The 20,934-nt window shown below is 37.3% G+C and overlaps 1 protein-coding gene across 1 annotated transcript in view; it reads left to right on the top strand.

Moving 5' to 3' along the window:
* The window catches only part of MGAT4A (alpha-1,3-mannosyl-glycoprotein 4-beta-N-acetylglucosaminyltransferase A), a 77,967-nt gene that overhangs the window by 20,699 nt on the left and 36,334 nt on the right, over positions 1-20,934 (top strand). The window contains exons 3-5 of the mRNA XM_031605236.2: positions 8,488-8,655; positions 12,019-12,159; positions 13,643-13,776. Of these exons, the coding sequence (XP_031461096.2) occupies positions 8,488-8,655; positions 12,019-12,159; positions 13,643-13,776 (443 nt within the window). The remainder of the gene's footprint in view (positions 1-8,487; positions 8,656-12,018; positions 12,160-13,642; positions 13,777-20,934) is intronic.

Here is a 20,934-nt window from a genome sequence, read left to right as displayed (position 1 = left end):
TTAAACTTAAATGCTGGTTAGTTTAATACTCTTGCCAGTGAGACACTATTCATTTGAATAATGTTTTGAATATCCCCCTCTTGGATAGAGGGAAGATCGTGCCACACCAGGTAGCTGTTCTTGCTTTTACTCGTTTTTACTAATTGAATATTTGCGTGCAATGCTTTGTTGCCAACCGGAGCCTTTTGTTGCTGTGTCAGAAGGCAGTCATTCTTCCTGTTCCCATTTAGTGAACAAAGAGGCTGTGAGGTATCAAGAGTTCAGTTTGGTAAGAGCAGGAAATATAAATCAGGCCCACAGTGTGGCAAAACTAAGCTTTCTGTACTTGTCTTGCTTTCTTTTATGCATGCCAGGCCTGTGGCTGGTTCTTTTCTCTGGGTGGCAGATCCGTTACTCTGGATGTTTATCTGATTGCAGGTTGTAGGAAGACTCAACTGCCTCCTGTTGATATGGAAAGGTCATAAAGCTTTTTGTGATTTTTCTTTTTGTTGTTGTCTGATGCATCTGCCTTTTGGAGACATGCAGCTGTGCCATCACAGAGCTCTTGAGTAAATTACAGCTTGCTTTTTTCTTTTTTTTTTTTTTAAATACAGTCACCTTAGTTCAATCTGTTCTATTTCCAGTCGTGGAAATGGCCTGTGATTTAACATATTTGTAAACCTGCTTGATTGATAACACAAATAATGGCTTGTGAAGCTTTTATGATGCTTTTTATGCTGTAGATTGTGTTCCCTTTAGCAGCCAGCAAATGTTTCTCTTTGAGGAAGAGCAACAATACTAACAGACTTGCTGAAACACTCTTGGGGGTTGTAAGGGTTTTAAGGCAATTCTCAATTCTGTTTTCTCCAGTCTTGCCCTTCTTGGTTCCCTGCAAAAAGGGGAAAAAAATAAATGAAAAAAATCACCAAAGGATAAGAAGAGGTAACCTATTACCCAGCACCCACACTTATTTTGTTCTTATGCAGTCGCATGGCTTTTACTAGAGACCCAGACGATTACAGCATCTCTGTTGAAGGCTAGATGGAATCAGACTTTGCAGAGATTTTGGGAATGCAAAATCCCCTTTTACTTCGTGTGCTTTTTTGCTCGTTTCTTGGAAGAGATACCTCCTGGGGGTCACCAAACATCTAATTTTCATAGTGCTTCTATCTCCGTTCTCTGATACAATATTTTATATGTATATTTGTGTATATATACATATATATGTGTGTGTGCACGTATCTTTTGCTACTGTCAAAGATAAGTGAACAAAATCTGAATTTTTGTATCAGTCAGCTTTAACAGACAGATCAAGGCTGTCTTGTATTTGCATGCTCCTGGCAATACTTAAGTGTATCTGCAACATGGTTGATGGATCCAAGCAATCCTTGAGACATCTGAACAGTGAGTTGAGTGTTTTTCAGTGATTGTCGCTTTAATAATACCCACGTCTTGATCAAGAATCCTGTTCAGTCTCCGTTTCAGTCTAAGATTTTTGTCTGTGTATATGTAGCTTTCAGTGTTCAGTTTTCAAGTGTGTGCTGTAATTGAAATTTCAGTACCTAGGTTTTTTCTTTGATGCTGGCCCATCTCTGTTTCCTTTTTGAGTGGTTTATGGAAAACAGATAGGCAGACATAGCAGAATTTTGCGTATTTCACAGATGTCTGTGTCCCACTCTGACAGTGTAAAAGTGCACCCAAAGTAGTTTTCTTGCTAACATTTCTAGAAAAAAAAAAATTAATATGAAAACTATCATAAGCAAAAAAAAAAAAAAGAAAAAAAATTAACAACCAAGAAACCCCCCCAAACCCCCCAAACCTAAGAACTGTTGATGATTAATTTAATAGCACTGAAACTGAATATCCATAGAATTGCTAAGCTGTGTTTGCAGGATGTTTTTACCATCTTGTTGCTCAGTATGTTTTACATTTGGAATTACTATTCACTGAATATTCTGCCAGTAAAGGTAATTTACCCACAGTCCAGACTACTTATGCTATTTTAGTTGTGCTATTTTTAGCATGCTTTTGTAAATTCAAACTATAGGACATTTTTCTTTATTCCTTTACTTTGATACCTTTGTTTAAAGGTATCTAAGGGAGAGCTCTCTTTGCTGTTAGAAATCACGTTGAAGTGTACAAATTGTAGTAAGAAACCAAAAACTAATAAACTAGATTTATGCTAAGATATTCAGCAACTCCATGATGAGTTCAGAAACTTGACATCTGGTTTAAAACTTGGCTAATGAACTGTCTAAATCTTCAGAGTAAATTGAATGATGTAATGAAGAGTGTAGCAAAAAGGAGAATGGATTGAGCTAGTTACTTAGAGTAATGTAGTCTTTGTGGGTGACTACTCACAGGAGTTTAATAGGGGAGTCATAAAGAACCCAGAGAAGGAGGAGTAGGCTGAGAATTGAAATTTCGTCTCAGGTCAAAAACTTGCTAACCTTCAGAGTTGACAGAATCAATTTGACTTGAATTTTTAATATTCAAAATACAGCATCATCTTTCAAGTGAGCCTGTCTAAATTCTAGGCTTGTGTATTTAGGAGAACATCTTGTAATGAGAGGGGGAAAAAAAATTGAGAATACAAACTACTGAATGAGTTGACATAGTGTTAATTTTCCAAGAAATGCACAGCATCAAGCCAGCTAAAATATTTAGATTTCAGCTTCTGGAGTTTTGCTGAAAGTACCAGAGTTAAAAAGAAAAAGAGAATTAATGCTTTCAGTTCTCAAGTAATTTCTTAAGAAGACTGTTCTTACTTGAAGCATGAAGGCTGGTTGGTTTTGTTTGATCCTTTTGACTTCCAGAGCAAAGTATGGAAAAATATACTGTTTTGCACTGAAACAAGAAGTTCATCGTTCTAGAACAAAATTGATCATGCTGAAATTTTTGGAGGTGTTATGTTCGATGTTTGCTACCATTGCTGTTGAAGAGGGATGTTTTATTTTTTTAGAGATCAGATATGTTTTGGGGTTCTTCCATCAGCTATGTAAAGCCAGTAACTTACAGTCTGAGTCCCTTCCTCTGTTTTGTTAAATTATCCTGGGTTTCAGCAGAAGGAAAGTCATTTATAATGTTGTGCAAACACAAATATATTTTTCGTGACAGTAATTGCTGATCTCTGAGACTTTCATGATTTTGTGTCCAGTTTTTCTCTTTTCAACATAGGAGCTATGGAAAAAGTAGTTTTATTCTTTTTGACAGAAGATCAATTCAGTTTCTTTAAGTTTTAGAGAAACCTTTGAACAATGAAACATTAAATGGTCAAATGTGGTTTGAATACTACACTATTGACTTCTTTGTGTATGCTACTTGTAAGTATCATACATAAGCATTTCAGAAAGACTGCCTTCAATTTCCAGATAAGCTTCTACAGTCATTTGCACATTTTGATTTCCTTTTCCTCGTGAGGAAAGAAGTGAGCTTTAAAATACAAATGAGACTTCTGCATAATGCAGTAACACGTCTTCCTCTCAAAGTCCAAATCTTTTGATGGAAAGATATTAATGACATCAGTGTAAACTGAGGAAAAAAGCTTTCAAATGATTTCATATTTTGGAGAGTGGAGAGAGGAAATAAGGAAATACCAAACTTGAGCTAAGTCAAAGTTTAAATAAAAGGCCTTGATGTTAGTTTTGTAGGCTCGTGCCTAAGTACTTAAGAGTGTCATTTGATGCAGTTATTTTCATAGAACCATAGAAACTTTTGAATTGGAATTTGAATTTCAGCACCTCTGGAATGAACATGGACACCTATGGCTAGATCAAGTTGCTCAGAGCCATGTCCAGCCTGACCTTGGATGTCTCCAGGGACAGAGTATCCACCATCTCTCTGCACAATCTGTGCCAGTGCCTTATCGTGCAAAAACATAAACATAAACATATATATAAATAAAAATAAAAATAAAGAACATGTCCATCTTCTTCATTCTTGTAGCCTCCCTTTAGATACTGAAAGACTGCTCTTGGATCTCCCCAGAGCTCTGTCAGCCTGTCCTCATAGAAGAAGTCTTCCATCCTTCGGACTGTTTTTGTGCTTTCCTCTGGACATGCTCCACTAGGTCCATGTCTTCCCAGACTGAGGATTCCACATCTGGACACAGTACTCCAGGTGATACCTTGCCAGTGCAGAGCAGAGGGGCAGGATTACTTCCCTTGCCCTGCTGACCACACTTTTGCAGCCCAGGATACAGTTGGCTTTCTGGGCTGTGGGAGCACATTGCTGGCTCGTGTTCAGCTTGCCATTCACCAGCACCTCTAAGTCCTTTTCAGCAGGGTTATGCTCCATCCTTACATCCCCCAGCTTGTACTGATAGCAGGAGTTGCCATGACCCAGGTGCAAGACCTTGCACTTGGATTTATTGAACCTCTTGAGGTTTGCCTGGGCCCACTGCTCAGCCTGCCCAGGTCTCTGGGTGGTATCCTGTCCCTTGGATGTGTCAATTGCATTACACAGTTTGTGTCATCTGCAAACTTGTGGAGGGTGCACTTGATCCCACTGTGATTGTCGTTGATGAAAATATTAAAGAGCACTGGTACTGACCCCTGAGGGACACCACTTTTTTTTCAGATTTCGAGTATTTAGAAGCTCCCACTGCCTTAAAGAAATTCACTTTTCTAGTCAGGTAGAGGCAATGACCACTATTATTGAACTGGAAGAGCCATTTTCTTTTTTACAAGTGCTTTTTAGTATAAGGTCAAATTTGATGTTGCTGTTATTGTGGTCCTTGTATTTTTTTATGTTGTTTATTTTAAATAAGTATTTGAGTAGTTGATCAGCATTTTGAATAACTTCAAGTATGATAAAAGTATAACTCCTTTTAAAGAAACTGCTAAATAGTCAGAAATTTATTTTATTTCTAAGTACAGATAGGTGTATTATAGAACAATAAAATGATACTAGAACATGAAATGACACATTAATATCCAAGTATATGAAGAAAAAAATAAATCTCTTTTGTAGTTAGTAGAGATATAGGTATTTCAAATGGCCTCAGTTCTTGTAAACAACAATTTTTACTTGATTTTACATGAGTAGCTAGCAAAATGCTTGCAGGTTAGTGGACTTAAAATATTCAACCAAATATGCTAAACATATTGTGACCTAACAAAAGGCAGTTAAGTATTTTTTAAAGGATGACTTTCAGGAGTTTATCTTTGAGAGCAGTCTCCTTAACCCAGATGTGTCTGGTTAAAGTGGTTGTGAGAAGCTGACTACTTTGGACCAATGAATTGGTATTTCTTAAAGTTGTTCACTTTTGAGGTCTGAAGTAATATAAATGTAGTACCAGTAGTGCTCATTTGGAGCCCCAGAACTGAACTACTGGATAAATCTTCTATTGGGAACGGTTTCAAAGGACCACATTTAGGAACCTACATTCTCAATAATCTTTGTTCAGGAACTGCTTCAGAATGTCATGAAAATAAGAATTAATATCATAGAATCACAGAAACTTAGAATATCCCAAGTTGGACCCACAAAGGACCATCGAGTCCAACTCCAGGCTTCACAGAGATGTACCCAGAACTCAAACTCTGCGTTGGAAAGTGGTGTCTGAAAACTCCTTGAACACTGGCACTTAGGGCCATGCCCACTGCCTTGCGCATCCTGTTCCATGCCTACCACCTCCTGGTGAAGAACCTTTTCCTAATCCCTGACCTGACCTTCCCCTGCTAATGCAGCTTCATGTTGTTCCCTCAGGTCAACTTTGGCATGTATTATTTTTAATTCCATTAAAGAGAAAATGACTGATTTCCTCTTTCTTTTTTTTTTTCCCCATATAAATTGTAAGTTAAAGATGTTGTAACAACTACCTTCTGTGAAAGTATCCTCTCCTCAGTAAGGGATTTTTATTGATAGTTCTTAATACAAAATTGTGGTTTTCATTTCTTCGTATGATGAAAGTTCTTTTTCACTTGGCTTCAGTGTTACTTGTGGTTTTATGACCAAGAGTTTCAGTTTGCTGTGAAATTACAAGAGTCCTGTAATTGCCATTTTCTTACTACCTACATGAATTAGGGAAGTAGAAAAAAAATCTTGATTACTACATACAAACTAAGTTTAAGAGTAAGATATTTCTGGTTGTGCAGTACAGATTCTCCTTGGTGGAAGTGCAAGAAGTATTGCCTTTTTCCACTGTTTGTGACATTCCTATGCAACTTGCTCCCCCTCAACTCTACTGTTCCTCAGAGCACCAGAATGATCAGAGCACTGAGCGTGATGTTACCTTGTAGTAAGTGTACAAAGAGCGCTGATCTCTGCCAAGAATTTGTCTTTCAATATGGGAGGATATGAATTCACATTGAGGTGCTTGTCTGAACCATAGGGTTCTCTTTGTTTTCCCTGGAGGAATGCAGACTGCTACAGAGAAATTCCTGCTTTAAGAAGTAGGAAGAGCATAATTGCTAATGGTTGTCTGCTATCTTGTACCATAGAGAAAGATGATGAGAGACCTAATGGTCTCAGTGCAGGCTGCTTCTGAGGCTATTCAGTGCTTTGGAAACCCTCAATAAAACCTTGCATGTGCTTTGGTTCTGTTCTTCCTTGTATAGACAGAAATTATCAAGAATCTAGGTAACCTGCAATCATTCATTTTGGGGAGTGATACCAGTTGTGTGCCTGAGTGTGGCATCTACTCTAATGAAATACCATTTTTGTTTAGATGTTAAAATGCTTTGTAACTTTACTGTAACTTGTAGACATAGCTCCAAGCAATCTTTGATTTTTTTTGGGGGGGGTGGAGGGGGAGGGGGGAGGCGGGGAGAGGGTATCATTGGCAAGTAAGAATGTCCTTCTTGCCAGAAAACTTTCCTGTCCATCTCAATGTTGCTGACTAAAGCAGCTAATCCCATTTCAAGCAGCAGTCTGGAAGTTGTCTGACTGTGGTTTGCCTAGCATTGTATTGTGTGCCAGCATTACTGTGTTCTGGATTTGTTGGTGCAAAGGCAGTCACCATTTGGTTTTAATGAAAAAAAGAAGACTGGCAAAGAGAAATGCTTTTGAGAAGTAGCAACCTATATTTTTATTTTTCCATCTTTTAAATGTGGGGCATTCTACCTAATAATGCTTTAAAAACAGAACAGCACATCCCAACTACAAAACAAAAAGTGAATTAAAAGAAGTTGGAAGAAATGGCAACAGTATTAACAAGGGAAAGCTGTAATTCTTTCATTACTCTGTGCAGTCCTGTGATGCAACAACAGGAAGCTATAGAAATTGCTTTTAAAGCTTCTTTGTTACCACTGCAGTACTAAGAATCAATAGGTAACAAAACAGATATGTCTACAGATTATAAGTGTGTGGTTGGAAGAGTGATGGTGAGAAACAAACTTGCTTAAGGTACTCCATTATCAGTAGATTGACTGGAGGAGAGTGAGCAGAAAGAAGATCTGAGGAAATGATAAGTAAGATGAAACAGATGCACAGAGCAGGGATGCTTACTGTGGGTGGCAAAAGCATAATCAAGAAATGAGCAAGTGAGCTTTGGTATTTCCTTCTTCCTTTTTGGTCCCCTTTTAAAGGAGACATGCATTTATTTCAGTCATTGCATCAGAAACAGTGTGGCCAGCATGAACAGGGAAGTGATTGTCCCCCTGTACTCAGCTCTGGTGAGGCTGCGCCTCGAGTACTGTGTCCAGTTCTGGGCCCCTCACTGCAAGAAAGATGTTGAGGCCCTGAAGAGGGTTCAAAGAAGGGCAACAAAGCTGGTGAGGGGTCTGGAGCACAGGCCTTATGAGGCGCGGTTGAAGGAGCTGGGATTGTTCAGTCTAGAGAAGAGGAGGCTCAGGGGAGACCTTATTGCTCTCTATAACTACGTGAGGTTGTAGTGAGCTGGGGGTCAGCCTCTTCTCTCTTGTAACTGGTGATAGGACTAGAGGGAATGGCTTCAAGCTGCGCCAGGGAAGATTCAGGCTGGACGTTAGGAAATACTACTTTTCTGAAAGAGTGGTTGGGTACTGGAATGGGCTGCCCAGGGAGGTGGTGGAGTCACCGACCCTGGAGGTGTTCAAGGAACGCTTGGATTTTGTGTTGATGGACATGGTTTAGTGAGAAGTATTCGTGATAGGTGGATGGTTGGACTGGGTGATCTTATAGGTCTTTTCCAACCTTGGTGATTCTGTGATTCTGTGCGAGTATACAGAGAGGGCTTTCAAAAAACATAACCTGTGCTTTTTTAAGGCTCTGCTGCCATTATACTTCTTAAAAGAACGGGATTGGGGGCATCTGCTCAAAAAAAAAAAGAAGGATTCAGAGTTGTCTTATGATGCTGAGTAATGGAGGCTGTGGTGAGGAGCATATACCCCTCAGTGCTGGCTTGGCATCCTTGTCTGCTGTTGTTCACTCTTTCCTCTGTATCTTGTGTAAGTACTTGGGTGGGATTGTGCTGAGCTGTGTCCTTGGTGGCTCTGTTTCAGATGCTGAGCAGTCTCTGTCCCTTGTTAGAGCTCTCTGTAGGTATTTGTTGCCCAAAATAACCAGCATCATCTTTTTTCTCTCTAGAAAAGTTGATTGCATATCAACGGGAATTTCATGCTTTGAAGGAACGTCTTCGTATCGCTGAGCATCGGACTCTGCAACGCTCTTCTGAGCTGAACACTATCTTGGAGCAATTCAGGCGTGCTGTAGCAGAAACAAATGGAAGTAAGAATGCACTGAATAATTTTTCAGGTACGTAATGTGATTGAGCTATTTTTTTTATAACTCTGGACTATGAATATCTTTGTTACTGTAGAGTAAGAAATTAATACCAAGAAAGCTGAGTGAAACAGTTCAGCAGTATGAATAACGAAACTATGAAATGAGTTATATCTGCTGGCTGGTTTTTTTTGTTTTTTTTTTTTTGTTTTTTTTTTTTTTCAATTTCAATTCCTAATGAGCCAGCCACTCTTCATTCTAAGGACTTCTGGGACTGAATACATATGCCATGCATAGTTTGGAATATTTTGACAACAACTCACCTCACTTTTTAAACAGAGCTTGAGGGGAAAGGTTAGCAAGCCCTCTAAGAAAAGGATGAGCTTGAAGCAATTATAAGAAGTTTAAAAATCTTCTGGGTTATTTAAAAAAAGCATACAGGCCATCTGAAGTATTGGTTGTGATTTGCAGAATGGATTTTTTAGTCAACAAGTGATTAAATAAACTGGTAGAGTCTTGCATATTTTCTAAATCCATTTCTGTGTCTGATACTCAAGTTTACTAAGAGCTGTGTTTGGCAATGTAAGGGAACACCTTCATGCTATTCAGATTATTGAAGGTACCTTTTAAAATCATGCTATAATTGCTTTACTTTGATTTTTTTTAGATTGAAAGTGAATAGCAAATAAAAGTTTTTTGGGGCAGAGGTTTGATTTCTTAATTTGCACAAATGTCACTGTACTGGCCTAATGAGAAGGAAAAAAAAAACTAAAGATTTTTTTGCAAATCAAAGCATTGAATAAAGGATTTTAAATTTGTTACCTCATTGCATTTGTGCTATGGCTGACCAGTTTCTATAGTTTTGGGTTTTTTTTAAAAAAAATTTAGAATTATAATTATGCAGTGGTTATAATGATATCAGACTTTGTTCTGATATTGGCAAGAATTGCTCATACACTGTATAGCCTGCACCTTTATAGTTCCCTGGGTCTCCAAGAACAGTATGGACTTGTCTTGTGAGTCTTGTCTTCCTGTTACGTGTATATCCTTTTTTCTTAACTATAGAGAAAGTCATAGAAACTTAATATTGGATTTGTGATTAATTTATTTCTAAAAATGAGTCAGCTTTATTATAAGCAATGTAGAGAGTTACTCTTTTCTGATGCAACTGAAGTTACTGATACATGTTTTTACTGTTTTATCTCTGGATCCCAACTGCCTATGGAGCATCCTAGCATCCAGTGGGTTTTTTTTTTTTTTTTGTTATATTTTTCCCCATGTGGAGCCATGATTTTAAGTCAGCTGATGTCTGAATTCCTGAGCTTTTGTTCTCACAATGTAGGATTAGATAGCTGTTATGAAGTTTAGTGTACTTAAGTATACATATACTTCATATTGTTTGCTGTCTTTGAATTTGGAACAATTTCAGATTACTTTCTATAAATTGTTACTCATTTATACAAAAAGCTGTCACGTTTTGAGGAAATTTTTAGTCCAGCTTTTTGCAGCAAAAAGAAATGCTAGCAGAAAATGTGAAACTTAGTTTTACTGGAATCTATCAAAAGTAGCATCTCTGCTGAAGATATCTACTTGCAAAGGCATTTTCAAGCTTATAAGACATCAGGAATTTAGCCTCATACCCTCCCTACAAAACCAATCCCCAAAAAAACAAAAGAACAAAACAGCCCACCAAACCAAAAATTAATCAACATCCACTCCTTCTGGTTTTTATGGTTATGCTCAGAATCTGAGAGTAGTGACATTGATGGAATGACTTCAAGCATTCCAGCACAACTCAGATTTTCTTGGGAACCTTGACTCCACTTTCTGACAACTTGATATTGTAGGGCTTATAAGCTTGCAAAGGTCCATGTGCTATCATAGTGCTTGCTTGGAATGTGACTTGTTTTCACACATGGTGTAAGAAAATTAACACACAGCACAGCAGAGAAAACTGTACTTGACAGCTTTGTGACGACCACCTGGACATCCTGAGAGGCAGTGTACTCTAGAAAGAACAAGAAATACTGTAAATCAGGCATTTCCAAACCGTGGCCTGTGGTCCACATGTGGCCCTGGACAGTGAGTGATGTGGCCCCACAAGGTCGTACGCTTTTAACATTATGATGTAACTTTTAGTGAAATTTTGCCTGAGTTAATTTCATGCAGATCGAGCACAGACTGCATAGGTGACGACTGAATGCTGTGGAGGGGAGGGCACTGTGCAGTGCTAACTCTGCCTCTCATTGCCCACTGCACACGCTCGATCGAACTGAAACCCATTTATATTACATGTGCTTGTGCCTCTTGCTGAGTAAAAATCAGGGATCACTGATTGATAGTAATATTTCAACCTACCTGCAATGTGTGCGTGCCTGTGAAGATGTGTTTTTTGTTATTAAGTAGGCATACGAGTTTTCTCCTTTAATTAATTAAATTGGGGCTTGCGTTAGTTACTAAAATAATTTAATGAGTTAACACATTCACTGCAGAGGAAATAGCCAGTGCAGTGCTGACAGTTCTTAGTTTTTGGCATCTCATAAAAAGTATGAAGTAACTTCTGATGTGCTTTTTAATTAGTTTTGTGATGTGTTTGATTAGTGTTTGTGCTATTGAGCCAGACCTTGGTGCTTTAGGTTCACAGAAATAAGGTCAAATATCTCACTAATTTTAGAGTTTTTGTTGCTTTTTTTTTTTTTTTTTTTTTTTAGTTAGTTAGAGAGATTAAAAAAAGAAAAGGAAGTTTTGTTACTGATATACATGAACTATATTGTATGTCTTATATGTGGCCCAGGACGATGTCTCTTCACTAAATGCAGCCTCGGCAAGCCATGAGATTAGACAGACATGTTTTAAAATGTCTAATATGCTAAATGAAATTCATTTATTTTACTCCAAAAATACTCAAAATCTTAATTGTATATTTAAAACTCTTTGTATCTATCTGTATAATCTATTCAATATGTTTTGGAAATATAGTTCTTGAAGAATCATTCATTTGCAGCATTGCTGCATTGTGTTGATTTTGGTAAGTGCAAGTAAAAGCTAGGTAAATTTTTTTCCATTTTGATCCACTGGGGGGAAAACCCACAAAACAAGCTGAATAAAGTGAACATTCTTCTGTGATTATACACTGTAAGTGTTATGTGATCAATTATTGAATGTATCTGTTACAAAGTTAGGGAGGAAGATAATTTTAACCATTGTTTATTTTAAAAATTAAAACAAGAAAAGAATTTCTTTTATGTGAGATACAGTGCCTCAGTAAAATGCATCATTGTTCTGTTTTTCTTTTTTTTTTTTTAATTAGGATCAAGTTGGGAATTTTATGATTTACCACTGCATAAAATTTTTTAATGTTCTTTTTTCCTTGTTACTGATTTTGTGTGTTTGCAGATGAGACGCTGAAACTACTAAAAGAACTAACAAGTAAAAAATCTCTTCAAGTGCCAAATATTTATTACCATTTGCCTCATTTGTTGAAAAATGAAGGAAGCCTTCAACCTTCTGTGCAGGTTGGCCTTGGAAGGACAGGAGGTATGCTGATAAAATGTTTATTTTATGTTTCGTGTCTGGAGGACTTTGTAGTTCTTGTAGTACAATTTACTGCATTACTTAGTAGATCAAGGACAGCTCATTTAACTTGTGTCATATTGATATCTCTTAGAATTCATACTGAATCCATGATGAAAGGAGTTTGGCTTCAGCTTTGGTCTTTTCTGCATAATATCAGTCATGCCTTTTCCCATCTTAAGGTACACTTTAAGAAGCATTTAGTTTGGTTGAGTTTTTGTTACTAAGTAAAAGAGAAGGAAACAAGTATATTACAGTTTCTGATCTGCTGCTGGGCATATCTTCTCATCTTTTCTGTATGTGTGGCAACCAATACACAGATATAATTATTTTAGTGTTGGCTATAACTCAATGTTGGACACTATGATAATCGCATCAGTCAAATGTGGACTGGTTGGAAGGAAAAAAGCAATGTTGTGTTGCAGTACTGTTGATCCCCTTTTGTTTTTAGTCCTCACAAATTTTAAATATTGGTCATTAGGATAGCTTCACTCAATCCCACTCTTGGAACTCTAGAAAGTAAGTAGGGTAAAGCCCAACCAAGCTGATGAACCTCAAAGTATTGTTCGTCTCCAAGCGTGAGTGTCCCACTGGTGGATCCTTACTTCTCTGTGTGTCATCTGATTTGAAGGGCTCATGTTTTATCCTCTAGACCATTTTTTAAATCTACACCTTGCTTTTGAAAGAAACATTACTTACTCCTGGCCTGTATTTTTTTCATTACTGCAATGAGTTTCATCGCTGCTTCTTTTAACATTAAGGCGTGCTTCTGTGTCAGATGTGTGAGCACAAGCCACACTTATTTTTCTGACTATGAACACCATTTGTTTCAATGTTGTTATCTGGGAAGGCAAATGTTCTCATTCTTTATTATTCTAAGTGAAGCCTGTGTTATATCCTGTTGGGAATATATGACAGAAGTCTGAAATTACAAAACAGGAATTGGAGTCAGGTTTATTTAATTAAAAAGAGGGAGAAAATTGAGTTAAATTAATTTTCCTGTCTTCCCCTCTCCTGATCAATGCCAAAATCAGCAGAGCCGTTTTATAAGACTTCTGAGGAGTTAAATACTTGAGTTGTGAAAAATGGCTATTCCAACAGGAAAATTGTTAGAGAGGTTAGTTGCTCTTTAACTCTTAGTGCAGCCTTACCTGATTAATACAGTGGTTGTTGATTATTACCTGTGTAGTAGCTTGGCATATCTGGGATTGCATGGGGTTGGTTTTTTTGGTTCTTTTGTTTTTTTCAATGTTTTCTCTGAGCATTTGTGATGATTGTTAATCACGTTGGTCAGTGGTATATGTTAAAAACTATTCTTAATTACTGATATCTCAGTCTTTTAACTCCTTGTATTTCTTAAGTTATGCTTTATTACAAGATTAACTTTTTGATTTTGTTCTCGTGTATGAAAATACTGAAAGTACACTTCTGTTTTGTTTGATTTCAGTTTCCATTGTAATGGGAATACCTACAGTGAAAAGAAAAGTCAAGTCTTACCTTACAGAAACTCTCCACTCCCTTATTGATAAGTTGTCCCCTGAAGAAAAACTGGATTGTGTTATGGTCGTCTTTATAGGAGAGGTAACACTAGAAATATTTTTATACAGCTTCTAACCTGTCTTTAAACCAAGGTGCTACTCCTTTCAGGAAGTGAAACTCTCCTTTTTCTTTGGAACATAAACAGATGACTGTGCCTCTATCTCCTTTTTATGGAAGGAAAGATCTTGTGTTTCTGAGATGAAAGATCACAAAGAGCCCAGCCTTTTCTGTTTATGGAGGGAATAGTGGGCATGGATTCATTGGACTGCTTATTTTGCATGTCTTCTTTTGTTTATGCATAGTAACTGAGATGTGCTAATAATCTTATTCCTTTGATATCAAAATAATGACAGTCTGTGGTACAGAAGGGAGTTTTGTTTCCTTTCTCTTCATGCTCATGTTTAGTCCTTCCTTAGATTGATGCTACAGCTGGAGAAGTTACATGCAGATGGTTACTAATTGTACTTTCTGGCCATTCTGGACATTGTATGTCTGGACCTTTTTGATGAACTAGTTCCAATAACATTCTGTTGGATAGTTTGCTCAGTTTGGCTCAAATCTTAAGGAAAATGATAGACAGCTTTCAGGAGTAATTTTGCTGGACACTGAGAACTGCATATAGTTATTTTGATGTGTATATTTTCTTTCAAGAATCTCATTTGGAACTTGGGAATGTTTGACTTTCATCCATCTAACTGTATATTGCTCTGCTGAATCAGTGTTTGGAGTCCCACAGATGAAAACTTGAGTCTATTAGATATAACTGTGAAAATCATTTTAATCCTGTGAGCCAGTGCCTATGCTGCTTTTCTGCAAGGAAATATTGTTAAAAAATCTGTTGATGAAGAATATCAAGAGATCAGAATTCATTCTGAGTTACTGAAATGCTGAGTTTTCCAATCAGTTCAGTGAAGGAATAGTTTTATTGCCTTTTAGTGTGGCTTCTTTTTAAGGTTTAAAAGTTTTCTTTTGCTTTATTTAAGGAGATCTAAGCTGGATTCTTGGTCTTCTACAAATCTTAGAATAGGAGCAAAGAGAATCCACACCCCTGTCCTCAACTACACAAGTTTCTCTTGTTACCTTAGACAAGCTGTGCTGGTATGCCTGGGTTATCCATAGTTAAATAACTTTATTCCTTTGAAATTTTTTTGAATTTTTTTTTTTCTCTTGGGAATTAAATGCTGTTTAAGTGGCCATGAAGAAACTCAGCATTTTAAAATGAGAGCTTTTGCTTTTCAGCATAAGGAGAATTGTGTTTTACACACACAGTTGAGTGGGAACCACTGTATCTTAGGGATGTTGCTATTTGAGGGGAGCTATTTGAGGATTTGCTTAACCCCCTATCTGCCATGGGTGCACAGCAAGCCATGAATGTCTGGGAAAATTTGAGAAGCCTAGGTTTGAATTCTTTTCCAATCATAACCTTTCCTTAGATTTGTTTCTTCATTCAGTTTTCTCACCTATTTTACTATTCCCATCCCTGTTTTATATTTCTTAAAGTTCAATATCTTCCAGTCTGTTCTGTAGTTGCTACAGGAAACTCCTTCAGTGATTAATATGATACAGTAGATACTTCATCTTTAATTGTAATGTGTTTTCTTTCTGGATTTTGCTGTATTTCTCAGCTTCTTTCTGCAAGTTGGAATATATAGGTTTAATAAACATTTGCTCTGGCTATCTGAAGCCTGTTCCCCTCGTGGATTTCTATTTGTACTTAAACAGAACTAAGCACTTTTGCTTTTAACATAGCTTTGACTGGTGTTTCCTAGGCTAAATCATTGCTAGCATTAACGTGTGTGCATTAAGGAAAGCTATTCAAAATACATTCAAACTTTTGCCAGCCTTGCAAGATGGTGGCACAAGCTTCTGAAGGATGGTATGGCCTCTGATAAACGTTTCTGCAGTTTAAGGTCTGTGAGAAATGGTCATGATGTGATATAATATTATTCAGAAGTTCAGAACTACTATCTCTGCTTTCTCTATAGCTCCTGCCAACAACAAGGAAAAGTTAGACTTTACAGAAATATTTTTACAAAAGGATTGTTATGAAGAGTGGTATTTTGAAAGGCTTGTACAAATATTCTCTTGCTGATTCAATTTGAGAAGTTGAATTGATGGTGTTAATAAACATTGCTGAGAGACATAGCGATAAACTGTATTCTCTTTGGTGCTAAGCATCCTAAGAAACTTTTAATTCTTCATTTCTTTCTTTCAGCAGTTCTATCTCATTTATTTCTTATAAATTTGACTTTTTTTCGTGGAAAACAAATTGAAAGTTACAGCTAATGACCTTCTGTGAGCAGCATGAGCAGTGTAAACAGATGAGCTAGTAAATATAGGCTCATTATGGTTGCTAAATAAAGACATCTGCATATTAATTTACTGTATGGATATTTCTCAGGAATGTGATTATACACAGTAAATTTCCATACTTGAAAGTTCAAGGAATTCTAAAATATCTTGGTTGAGGTGATATCTAATCACCAATTTAAATAATTACTAGAATTGCTTGACAGAAAGCTGTGCAAGTGTCCCAGTAACTGACATACGTCTATGTTCTCCAATTTGTTAAAATAATTTTATTGCAGAATAATTTGCAGGGATTCATTAGAATGATTGATAAGCAGGAGCGATTTCTTGTATGTCTTCACTTAAAACCTTTTTCTTCCTCTTAACTGTGCAGCGTGTTCAGATGATTTGAAACAAATGATTCGTATCTCATTAACTTGTGCTGTGTGAAAACTTGTTTTTTGTCTAAGCTGTAGGCTCTGGGTTTAAAATGTCTATGAGCATCAGATTAAAGTGACTGTCTAGCATTTTTATTTCGGAAGAATTGCAAATAACAAGAGAAACTTGGTTTTGAAATATCCACATCATAGTGGAACAACGGACCTGTGTGCTACTAAAGATGAGAGAGATTAAAATACTTTTGTGGTATCCAAACAAGATTTAGAATAAATAAATAAATAAATAAATAATTGTTGGAAGGTCCCATTTAATGAAAATGTCTTAGACTCACTCTAAATATATCACAAATGATTGCCAGTGTGCTTCATTAATCAGTGACTGCGCTCAGCACAAGCAGTAATTTTTTTACAAGCAGTAATCAATGTATATTGGAAAGACTAGAAGCCCTTAATTTCACCAAGAATGCAAAAAAAACCACAAATCATTTCAGAAATCAGAAGGCATAGCCATGCAGAAGTAGTTTGCTAATGTCGAGTGCTACTGATTACGTCTGATTGGGCAGCAATTGTCACAATCACAGAATTGTAGGGCCATTGTCCAGCCACTTACTGTTGGAGCACCAGTCTGTACGCTTCCCTTTCTTACGTATCAGTTATTCTAGTCTTACTCTGTTCTTTCTTATGTAAACAACTCACTGAGGGTAGAAACATTTGAACTTTAAACATCTTCTATAGTTACCCTGTCAGCTGTTTATGTGAACAGTGGCTGCTGAATTAAAAGTTGTTAATCTTCAGTGTTAATCTTCCTCTCGTGGAGAATCTTGCATTATTTTTTTTGCAAGGTTTGTCTAGTGGCTGGGTCAGTGCAATGCAAGCACCCAACAAAGTACTGTCCTGGGTACCATCCTGTTGTCATGGTTTTGGCTGGCACAGAGTTATGTTTCCTTTGTAAGGGCTTGTCTGGTGCTGTGTTTTGGATCTGTGATGAAAATAGCGATGATGGGAGCACACTGATATTTTAGTTGTCATTGAGCAGTGGTGCGCAGAGGCAAATAATTCTTCTGTGCTGCCCTGCCAGCAAGGAGAGCAAGGAGTTGGGAGGGGAGGGCCACAGCCAAGACAGCTGACCCAAACAGTCCGAGGGGATATCCCATACCATATGGGGACATACTCAGCAATAAAAGCTGGGGAAATGAACCTGCAGGAGGAGGGACATTCAGAGCAAGGGTGCTTGTCTTCCCACAAAATCATAATGTACAATGAGCCTGGTTTTCCTGAAAGTAGCTAAACATCTGCCTGCTGATAAGTAGTAGTGAATTAATTTATTTTTCTTTGCTTGCACAGCTTTTGCTTTACCTAGTAAACCATCTTTATCTCAACTTGTGACTTTTTTCACTGTTACCTGTCTGTTTCTTTCCCAAATCCCATTGTGAGAAGAGTAAGCGAGCAGTTGTGTGGTGCTGGGCTGCATGCCAGGGTTAAACCACACCACTTGTGCACTGGTATGAGCAAAGCCTTAGTAAATTAAGCACTGAATGCACACACTGGGCCAAGCCCTGCCAAAGCTGACTTGGAAGTACTGACATCAGAATGCAAAATGGAAAACTTCTCCAGAAAAATAGGCAAGCCTTATTTTTGCCTTTTCTAGCTGTGGGCTGGAATTAGAGATGTCTTTGATATATCTATTGATAGGTTTAAAAAAAAAAGTTGTATTTTGTCTCTTGCTCTCAGCCCAGACAAATTTATATTGTCCTGGCTACAGAGACATTTCATTCTTTCTGTTAATCATTGAAAGCATGAAAGCTGTGCTGAAGAATTGTGTTCCAAATTCTCAGATGATTTAATCACACATCTCGAGTTGGAGGAAGACCACTAGTTGTTAACATAAACACACACATTACGTGCATATACATATGTATGAATGTGTATATATTAAATAAAAGTAAAAACTAGACAAGGCTGTTGCGCTAAATTTATATAACGTTCACTGGGTAATTGTAAAGATAGTCTTTGTTTTGGACATGTAATTCAAAGCTCTGCTCAGGATGAATGCAGTTGCTACTGATAATGCTAGCTCTTATATCTAGAGGGGTAGCTCAGGCTACCAATTAGCATTTGAGGTATTTATTTAAGCTGCTATTGCAATTTCAGCTTCTTTGGCACCTAGAAAATGTGGACTGCTGGTACTGGGCACCATCACAGGGATTTACATTCCTTTTTTCATAATAATGGCTAGCAAAACTTTATATGGCATTAAACCAGTGATACGATCTTTCTTAGCTCTCAAAAAAAGATTCTTGACAGGAGTTTGAAACCTACCATGGACCTGAGATAAATTTGGTGTCTCAGCAGAATGATGAATTTCAGGACTGCTCTTTTCTCAAGCTCTTGACTTGAAATGCTTCTCTTTATAAGATAGTTTTTAGATGTGCTAGAGTCACAGTAACAATCTGATCTTTCTCATTGGAGAACATCAGTGTTAATAGACAGAGCAGAGTTGTGTCCAAACTTTCCGGTAGCATCTAAAATATCTGTGAGATGAAAGGTAGCTGTAATAAGTTTATTTCAGAAGCATTGTAGTAGGTGACCTCAACGAGTTTTGGATGTCGTTCTCAAGTTTTACTACGGTGGTCTGTTTTGACTTACAGACAGTGAGGAGAAAATCAATCTGTTCTTTAAGTAAGGAACACTGCATTGAAGTGTGCTTTTGGCTGTACACAACTGCTACCTATCTTGGTCTGGAAAAACAGGCCATCTAGACCTTTTCCATGATTTACAGGCTCACCCAAGCACACAAAGAATTTTCCCCAGGTTTTCAGGCCAAGTACTCTGCTTTCTTTCAGACTCTACAAACTAGGCTTCGCCTGTAATATATACAAAGCTAGTTGAAGGCTATGTGGTGCTAACGTTATTTCCATCTACATGTGCTGTTTTGATTAGTCTCTTGATTTTTTTTAAGTTGTGTTTTTGTTGTTTTTTTTTTTTTTTTTTCTGGCTGGCCTTCTTAGGAGCTAAACTTGTTCTCTGTGGTCCTGCAATTGACAGCACAGCCTGTAGGGACACGTGCCTTCATGATTGAGGAGCTGACATGCAGGGTGCAAGGATAGGGACAAACAACAGTGGAGCAATACAAGAATGAACTTGTATTTCTGACACTGCTGCCAAGGCTTTGCGTTGTGAAATCTTGTCCTGAACTGCATTGAGTTTAATGCTGAAGCAGCTGGAGAGAAAAAGATATTTCTTACCTGTGTTAGGATGGGGGCTCTGAGTAAGGGAAGGCTAAAGTCAATAGCTGGTGTAGGACCTAGAGGCTCCTTTTTGTTGACGTAACATTAGCAGACCATTTTATGACAGTACATTTTTTTTTCCCCTTTTGATCTGCACCTTGTTTTCATGTTTCCTGTGTTTAACTTGAAATTGCTGCTTAAGATCTGAAAGCAGACACTGCATTCTTGAAAATTATCTTTTTCACGTGTATTGGTTGAACTTTAACAGATATTAATATGTTTTTCCACAGGCTTTGTTTTTGTACTTACACTGTTGCAACTATTAGAAATCTCTGCTTTACTTCTAATCCTGAGGGCCTTTTCACTGCACAAATCTCTTAAACTTTGTCTAAGTGCCATTTTAGCAGGTGAAATTTTCCTATGTGAATTTTAAGGCCTTGAGTATGGGTAATTATATTCATATGTGTTTTCAACATTTCAAGTCAAACATAGGTTTACTTTGCCTTTTCTGGAGGCTGTTAAATTTTGCATTTGCTCATAATTATTTAAAATACACTTAATTTATTCCACCCATGTTCTACAAGCGTGATGAAAGTTCAAATGAAATTGTTGCAATGAATAAACAATGAGATTAGCACTTTTTGCAGATTAGCATGGTTGTTTCCCAGAGAATGTATTTTCTTTTTCAAGGGGAAAAGTGCTCTTGGATAAGTTCAGGCTGACTTCTGCTAGATGTCATTTAAGAACTAAAATGTGGGCAATCTGATGGGTGAGAGAAGCCATATTATTTAGAGTATGCAGTACAGCTGATATATGAAATCTTCCCAGTGTTCCCTGAAGCTTCTCTTCTTGAATTTGTAGGATTGGTAGTTTAACTTCATTTCCCAGTGACTTATGAATAAATCTTTGAAATTTTGTTGTCATCTTTGCTTCTATTTGCACTTCCCTTCCTAAAACCAACTCTTATTGGCTACCAGAATAGAAATTAAATCCGAACAGATGTTTGGTCTGATTGAGGCAAGATCTGATACTCACAGAATCACTGAGATTGAAAGGACCTCTGCGCAAAGCAGAGTAATCTACTACAAATCTGTGCATTTTACGTAGTATTTCAATGTGCATCTTGAAAATTACAGCTTGGGAGGGGGGGGGGTGCCTCTATATATGAAATTAAGAGGCAAAATCTAAAATCAGGACAATATTTTAAGTGAGTGCATAGCTAGACTGTGAGCCTTGCTGCTAATGAATGTCATGAAATACAAGTGAGTAAATGGGTTCTGAAAGGA

The sequence above is a fragment of the Phasianus colchicus genome, chromosome 1, assembly GCF_987193195.1.
Source record: "Phasianus colchicus chromosome 1, bPhaCol1.hap1.1, whole genome shotgun sequence".
NCBI classification, from domain to species: Eukaryota; Metazoa; Chordata; class Aves; order Galliformes; family Phasianidae; genus Phasianus; species Phasianus colchicus.
Note: the sequence above shows the minus strand (reverse complement) of the source record. Positions and strands in the feature narration are given on the sequence as shown.